Consider the following 7,978-nt stretch of genomic DNA (forward strand, 5'->3'; position numbering starts at 1 on the left):
GGAGGACCGGACAGGCAGCCGGACGGGGACGGGGACGGGGGCTGGGGGGTAGGGGGGGGTGGGAGCACGGTGGAGGCGCCGCGGGCGCAGCGTGGGGGATGCTGAGGCGGTGTTACGCCCCGGCACGCGCGGCTTTGTCTGGGCGGTTCCGTCCCAGCCAATGGGAGCGCGGCTCGAGCCGAGCCCCTTGGCTCCCGCCTCCCGTCGGCGGGAAGGAACTGCGGCCCTGCCATTGGCTGCGCGGCCTTCCGCGCGGTGTGGAGCGAGGTGGCGCGAGCGCCTCTCCGGCCGTCCCCGTTCCGCTCGAGTCCCTGAGCGAGCGAGAGAAGGTGTCTTCTTGGCTGTCCGCCCGCAGCCGCTTTGGGGAGGGTTTGGCGCTGCTCGCGTCCTTGAGCTCTGCTCGCGTCCTTGAACCCTGCGGGTTTTTTTTCCAGCCAGTCGGCCAAAATCGGCCTCGAGTCAGCTGATGCGGCGTCATGGGCTAGCCCTGCTTGGGGGTAGTATGCAGAGGCACGTGTTTCATTGCGGAGGGCTGCCCGCAGGCCTCCTGCCGCCGGGATCCTTCAGGACGCAGCATTTGTCCTAATTTCTACCTGAGCTTTGGAGCCCGGCCGTGCACGGGTTTATATGCACCCCTGGCCAGCGTGGAAGCTGACCTTTGGAATGGGTGTAGCTTTCATACTCTCTCCATACACATGCGTATAGTGTCTGTTTCCTGTCGGACACCAGTGTAGATATTTTGGAGGAGGCGGAAGTCAGTGATATAACATGTGGATCCTATCTGTGCGGAGCGCACAGACCAGGTGGGAATTGGTGGATAGGGGCTGTGAATGCTACCTCTATCTAGTATTGCTTGCTTAGGTAAGTGCTGTTCTAAGTGCTGTTACAGAGGCACAGAAGGAAGGGATGGAATGGAAGTGTCGGCGAGAGATTGATTTTTTTTTAAAGTTGGGGCATCAGGAAAGGCATCTTGGAGGAGTGTTCTTTGAATCAGGACTTGGTCATATGAACAAGTCACATGTGGGATGGGATGAGCAAGACATGGAAATTGGAGAGTACAGGGCTCGCTGAGCGATGGGTAAGTGGTAATGAGTAGATGAGAAAAGTATAGTGATTTGGAGGGGCCAAGTGAGGCCCGGCTTGTATACCCAGATTTGAAATGTGGTAAGCACTTATGAGTAGAATGGCTCTTTAATTTGTCAGTTGTGCTGATATTATTATTATTATTATTATTTACATCTGCACCCAAAATCTTGGAAGTATCTTTGATTTTTCGTTCTTGCACATTCTCCATTAAATTTGTCAGTTAAATCATGTGGGGCTCTACCTTCAAAAGGTAGCCAGACTCTGACCACTTCTAGTTACCTTCATAGTTTCCACCAGGTCTGGCAGCCCTTCTGTATATCTCCAGAGAGTACCTTTTCACATTTCACTGGAGTTGTGCACTTCGTGGCTATAAATTGTTTCCCTGGGTTACTGCCCCAGCATATAAATGGTCTCCCTGCTTCTGCTTTTGTTCATCCTCAGTTTATCCTTAAGCCAGTGAGACTTATTGTATTAAATGTAAGTCTGATTGGGGTGCCTGGGTGGCCCAGTTGGTTAAGCCACTGCCTTTGGCTCAGGTCATGATCCTGGAGTCCCGGGATCGAGTCCTGTATCGGGCTACCTGCTCAGCAAGGAGTCCGCTTCTCCCTCTGACGCTTCCCCCCTCATGCTCTCTCTCTCTCTCAAATAAATTAACTCTTTAAAAATAAATCAATAAATAAAAAGTCTGATCATAGTATTCCTCTGCTGAAAACCCCCTTAAGTAATTCACATATTATGTGCCTACTGGGTAGAAGGCACTGTTAGGTATTGGGGGTATGACAGTGACCAAAGCAGACAAAACCCCCTGCTCTCAGAGTTTACATTCTAATGGGACTGAAAGATAACAAATAAGAGAAATAAGTACAATGTGTATAATGATATAATGTAGTAAGTCAAGGAGGGGGGAAAATGGAAGCAGGGAAGGGGGAATAGAAAATGGCAGGGCGGGGGTGGGATTGATGGGGTAGCCAGGGAAAGTCTTAGTGAGGAAACATTTGAGTAAAAGACTGAAGTGAGAGAAGGAGCCCTGTGGATAGTGAGGGGGAAGAATGTTCTAAGTAGAGGGAAAAGTAAGGGCAAAGTTTCCGAAGCAGGTGCTTACTTGTCATATTCTAAGTATAGCAAGAAGGCTATTGTAACCAAGGTGCAGTGAAGGGGGTGGGGAGGGATGAGGACCCAGATCGTGGAGGGTCTGGGGGGCAATCTGTAGTGATTTTGGCTTTTACTGTAAGGAAGAGTTTGGTGCAGGAGTGAGATGATCTGAGTTATATTTCACAGGATCATGCAAGCCCGTGTTGAGCAGTGTCTGAAGGGGGCAAGGGTAGAAGCAGGGAGCCAAATTGGGTGGCGATTGCAATAATTCCAGGCAAGAAGTGAAGATGGCTTAGACAAAAATGGTATCAGAGGGCTCTAGATATATTGCTTATTGTTAACCCTCCAATTCACTCACCCCATCACTAATATCAGTTCCTCAGCTAGAATGTAATCACAGTCCCTACTCCTTTTCAGGAGAGATCCCCTATCTCTCTTCGTTTTTTGTTTTGTTTTGTTTTTAAGATTTTATTTATTTATTTGAAAGAGAGAATGAGATAGAGCACGAGAGTGGGGAGGGTCAGAGGGAGAAGCAGACTCTCTGCTGAGCAGGGAGCCTGATGCGGGACTCGATCCTGGGACTCCAGGATCATGACCTGAGCCGAAGGCAGTCGCTTAACCAACTAAGCCACCCAGGCGCCCCTACATTGCCTTTTAAAACACTAGGCTGGCCAAACAGAAGCAGCCAGGTAGAACATATTGGAGGCAGGCTGCCAGTTCTCAGAACTTCGAATCTCACACAGAAGCTCACTGGTCTTAAGCTCCTCAGTGTGGGGTCCCTACACAGGAACATTTCCTGCCTAAACCCATCCTGCCCTCAGTCGGATAGGTCCTTCCTTTCCCACGTGGTAGTGCCCAGGCTCATCCAGACTTCGTGGCTAGAAACACATACTTTCTCTTTCCTGCCTAAGGCCTGCCTCCTGTGTTCCTGTTGCCTGCTGGTGGCCTTGCTTTTTCCAAGGATTTCAGTATGGGGAATGTCTGTCCCTTGCAAGAGAGACCCTGATCCTAACCCACAGGAATGCAACCAGCTACGTCCTCTGCGAGATAGTCCTGTCAGCATGCCACAAGGGAGCCCAACACTGGGGTGAGGATGTACACACTGTTTTTTTGGAAAGAAGGTACATTCCACAGGTTATGCGTGGGTGACACATTGAAAATGGAAAGGGGTGTCCTCGAGAATAGGCCCAGGTGTTCTTAATGTTAGAAAAGTTTCTCCCTTGGGGCACCTGGTGGCTCAGTCAGTTAAGCATCTGCCTTCAGCTCAGGTCATGATCCTGGGGTCCTGGGATTGAGCCCCGTGTCTGGCTCTCTGCTCAGCGGGGAGCCTGCCTCTCCCTCTCCCTCTGCTGCTCCCCCTGCTTGTGCTCTCTCTCTCAAATAAAAAAAAAAAATCTTTAAAAAGAAAAGAAAAGAGCAGAAAAGAAAAGTTCCTCCCAGATTCCAGATTGGCATGTGAGCATCTTGATTTCGTGACAGTATCTTACAAATTTGGTCCCTGGATGTCAAGTCCTCTGTGCCAAGTTACCCTGGGGCAGCTGACTGAGTTCAAGGCCCAGGAGACTGCCCCCCCCCACCAAAGATGCTCCGCCTTCTTGCAGCATCCACCTCTCACAGCCATCTCCCGTTTCCAAACCAAAAGGCAAGTGAGGGCTTTTCAAGTTTGAGAACTTCATATTTACAGAGAAGAAAGCCCAGCACTAGGCATTAAGATGGCAAACAGTGCAGCGCTGGGCGTATGGTGGCGAGCATAGCTGCCTTCTAAGATGGCAAACATCCCCGAAGACTGCATGGGAATCCCACGGCCTATAGCACTGTGTTTGCAGTGGAAAAAGCAACATGTTTTAGAAACTTAAAAAGGAAGAAGAGATCTAAAATCCTCCCATTCTGTGTGTAAGAGATGACATCACAAATAGTGCGTTGTTCAAAGGGCCGAGTTTTCATGTACTTTAAGCTATTTTTACTCCAGCACTTTCCGATATTGCTGACTTGAGGGAAAATAAAATTGAAAGCAGCCCTCTGTGTGGAGATAACATTGACGTGGTCTCTGCCACAGACACTGAGCAGAAGGGAGGAAGGGCTTTAATTATAGACTACTGGATTAGGAGTCGGCCAGTGGCAGTGACCTCAGACTCTAGTCCCGACAGGAGAGGCAGAGAGGCATGTGTTCTGCCAGCTCAGCAGCTAGGGTGGGGGCTGGGGGCGGTGGGCACCCCCCATGAAGACTCTGAGCCACGTGGGCTTGTGCTTTCTCTGAAGGGCCAGTGTGGGCTCCATTCTGCTGTTGCCTGCCAAGGGCTTGCTATGGCAACTTCAGTGTTGACCGCAGGCTGACTTTCTACACGCAGCTCATCCCCACTCACAGAGACTCACTGAACGCCTCCTTTGTGTCAGGCTTCTTCTAGGCATGAGGGATTCAGTGGTGAACAAGACGGACAAGGCTCCTGGCCCCACTGAGCTTGTGATCCAAAAGGGGAGGATAAAGTAAAGAAACACCGTGGTTTTGGATTGAAGAGTGATCTTACAGAGAGCAACCTCTGTGTGTTGCATGGGGGATCTGGACAGCCCCCTTGAAGTCCAAAGAGTCAGAAGGACTCAGCCACCTAGAGTGAGGGAAGAGCAAAGGCTGGGGGGCGGGGGGAGGGGGCACAGAAGCAGGAAAGAGCTTGGCACACACACAAGAAGCTTTTAGAAGGTTAATGTGGCCATAGAGCAGTGAGCAGAGGGGAGGGTGGTACCAGACAAGGTTGGGAAGGGAGGCAGAGGCCCACACCCAACAGGCATGGAGAGGAGGCTTTTAGGCAAAGGAGTCACATAACTTGACTAGTGTTTTTTTTTTTAAAGATTTTATTTATTAGAGAGAGAGCATGAGCAGGGGGAGGGACAAGCAGACTCCCCGCTGAGCAGGGAGCCCAATGCGAGGCTCAATTCCAGGACCCTGAGATCATGACCTGAGCTGACATTTAACTGACTGAGCCACCCACATGCCCCACTTGACTGGTATTATAAAGATCTTTCTGGCTACAGTGCTGGGAATAGTGTGGTGAGTAGGGACAGGAGGGGAAGCAAGAGCCTGCTGCGTAGTCAGGGAAAGATCACACAAGCCAAGGGATCCCTATTTGTTTTCCTTTCTTGAGGATTAAACAGATTAAATACCTCCACTTGCTGCCCACAGTGAACCATGCAGTGGTTGGCTAGATAATGAATTGATTCCAGACCTAGTGGCCCGGGTGGCTGGTCATCAGTTAGGTTTGGGTGGCAGCACAAGGGCAGGAAGGAGCTGCCTCCCAGGCACAACCTCATTCCTGATAACAATGGTATAACAAAGCACAGGCAGGTGTGCAAAAGAGAGGCTAGGATGGTTCACCAGGAAAAGAGCAACAGCTCGTCAGGCTGTGGTTGCCTTGCTCAGCTCCTCCTAGCCTCCCCTTCCTGCCCCTGGGCCAAAACTAATGCACACAGCAATCAACAGTCAATCATACACAACTAGTCCTGGTGCTGAGTAGCCTTAAGGTGATACCACGTGGTACATGGCCTTGTTGCAATAAGATTGATTTGACTTCAAAAGAGGGGGGTGGGGAGTGGGAGAGACTCTGTGTGTGTGTTTATATGTGTTTTAATTTAGGCTGATGAACATGTGTCTCACTTTCTAGCTCCAGTCTCCATGCACCAGAGCTACTGATGAGTTGAGCCTCTGAGCCAGACCCTGTGTGTGGTGGGGTGTGGGAGAGAGGTGGAAGGTTGAGCCCAGTGATTTGCCATGGGTTGGAAGAGCTGCCTTGGAGGCATGTGGCCAAACAGCATGCAGGCTGATGCCCTGGGTCACCACAGATTGATGATCTGCTGGTTATGGGGAATACAGACAAGAGAATGGAGCCCCATGAGTTGGAATCCCTGAGGGGATGCATCCCCAACTGCCCCCTGTGGTTGCTACTTAACTTGGTTGTAGGATCACCAGTCTGGTCCCACCTTCTCATGTTACAAATGGGTGACAGCACGCCACGGTTGCCCAAGGAGTTGGTGGCACAGCCAGAACTAGAACACAGCTCCCAACTCTTTCCATCAGATGAGGCTGCAGCTTGATAAGGGAGGTGTAGGAAGACCCTGCCTGGTACCGTGACCAGACCTGGGCCAGACAGACAGAGCCCAGCTGGACTCTTACAACCTGGAGCGAAAATGGCCACTCCTGCCTCAGGCCCTGAAGGGTACACCCATGGAGGCAACAAGGCAACACTGAGGGTGCATTTTGTGTTTCAGAACCCACCAGGAAGAGGCCCACCATTCTACCTCTTGTGGCCGCCATGCTGACCGCCCGCCTCTTCAGACCCCTGTCACAGCTCCCAGGGAGAACCCTGAGTTGCTACGATAGAGAAAATGGAACAAGGTAAGACATGAAAGGGTGGGAGGAGGAAAAGATGGCGGAGGAGTAGAGGACCCTATTCCAACCAGTCCCCAGAATTGAGCTGGATATCTACCAGACCACTCGGAACACCCACAAAATCAGCCTGAGATGTAAGAAGATGGATCTGGATCTCTACAAACAGAATATTGCAGGTGGTTGGTTTCGAGGTACGAAGTGGGGAGCTCTGATTCCGCAGGCACATATGGGAAGATAAACGACAGGGGGAGGGAGCTGTGGTGATCCTACACCACCGGTGAGTGATAGCCTCCCCCACTGGGGACAGGGCACAGACTCACAGACTGGTAGTGGCCGGGAAAGGACTTTAGGGCAGCCCCCCCGGACTGAAACCCAGAGCGGCTGGGCCGCACGTGCAAACTGGGGGCGGCTGGTGGTTTTAGAAGCACAAAGGGCAGAGATGTGCCCCGACCTGGAGGTGAGGACTGGGAGCGCTGCTGAGGGGCACACAACCCAGAATGCTGCAGTTTATAGCAGCACAGACAGAAACAGAGATAGTGTGGCCTGGAGAGCTCACTGAAGAACAGACTGCGATCTCTCCGCTCTTAGGCAGGTGGTTGGAAATGATCTCTTCTGCTCTAACTCTCGGAAGAGACATGGAAAGCCGCCAGGAAGAGCTGCCAGAGAACAAAAGCCCCCAAAATCCTGTTTTCACTGAGCCCATCCCCCACCACAGGGGGCAGGGCAACTCTGTCCAAACAGGGTTGCCTGAGTAACAGTGTGGCAGGCCCTTCCCCCAGAAGACAGGCTGGGAGAACAAGAGGCCAACAACCCTAAGGTCCCTATAAAACAGGTGCATCTTGCTTGGGTTATGGTCAATAATTTGGACTCTGTACATTCCCTCAACCATCCCTCAACAGGATGTCTAGGACGAGGAACCCCCAAAATAGGAAAGACTTAGAGATTGTGACTTCTGCCACAGATTTACAAATGGATACAGATATAACCAAGATGTCGGAGATGGAATTCAGGGTAGCAGTTGTGAAGACAATAGCTAGAATGGAGAAATCGATTAATGGCAACATAGAGTCTCTAAGGGCAGAAATGAAAGCTGAACTGGCAGAACTTAAAAATGCTATCAATGAGATCCAATCTAATCTAGATAATCTAACAGCTAGGGTAAGCAAGGCAGAAGAATGAATTAGTGATCTAGAAGACCAATTGATAGAAAAGAAGGAAAAAGAGAAGGCCAGGAAAAACAAATCAAAATCCATGAAAATAGAATCAGAGAAATAAGTGACACCATGAAACGTTCCAAAGTCAGAATTATTGGGATCCCTGAGGGGGTGGAGAGAGAGAGAGGACTAGAAGATATATTTGAGCAAATCATAGCTGAGAACTTCCCTAATCTGGGGAATGAAACAAACATTCCTGTCCTAGAGG

General features: G+C 50.6%; 1 protein-coding gene across 3 annotated transcripts in view; it reads left to right on the forward strand.

Moving 5' to 3' along the window:
- Nucleotides 1-7,978, forward strand: part of BDH1 (3-hydroxybutyrate dehydrogenase 1) — a 35,218-nt gene that overhangs the window by 880 nt on the left and 26,360 nt on the right. Inside the window, exons 1-2 of one of the 3 annotated variants that reach the window (XM_081831767.1) lie at nt 597-803; nt 6,436-6,562. In XM_081831767.1, coding sequence (XP_081687893.1) covers nt 6,480-6,562 — 83 coding nt within the window. In that variant the 5' untranslated portion in view covers nt 597-803; nt 6,436-6,479. Of the gene's footprint in view, nt 1-596; nt 804-838; nt 862-6,435; nt 6,563-7,978 lie in introns of those variants that run through there. The other 2 variants (XM_081831747.1, XM_081831757.1) reach the window with 2 other exon arrangements.

The sequence above is a fragment of the Leptonychotes weddellii genome, chromosome 1, assembly GCF_054177405.1.
Source record: "Leptonychotes weddellii isolate Sample4059 chromosome 1, ASM5417740v2, whole genome shotgun sequence".
Lineage (NCBI taxonomy): Eukaryota > Metazoa > Chordata > Mammalia > Carnivora > Phocidae > Leptonychotes > Leptonychotes weddellii.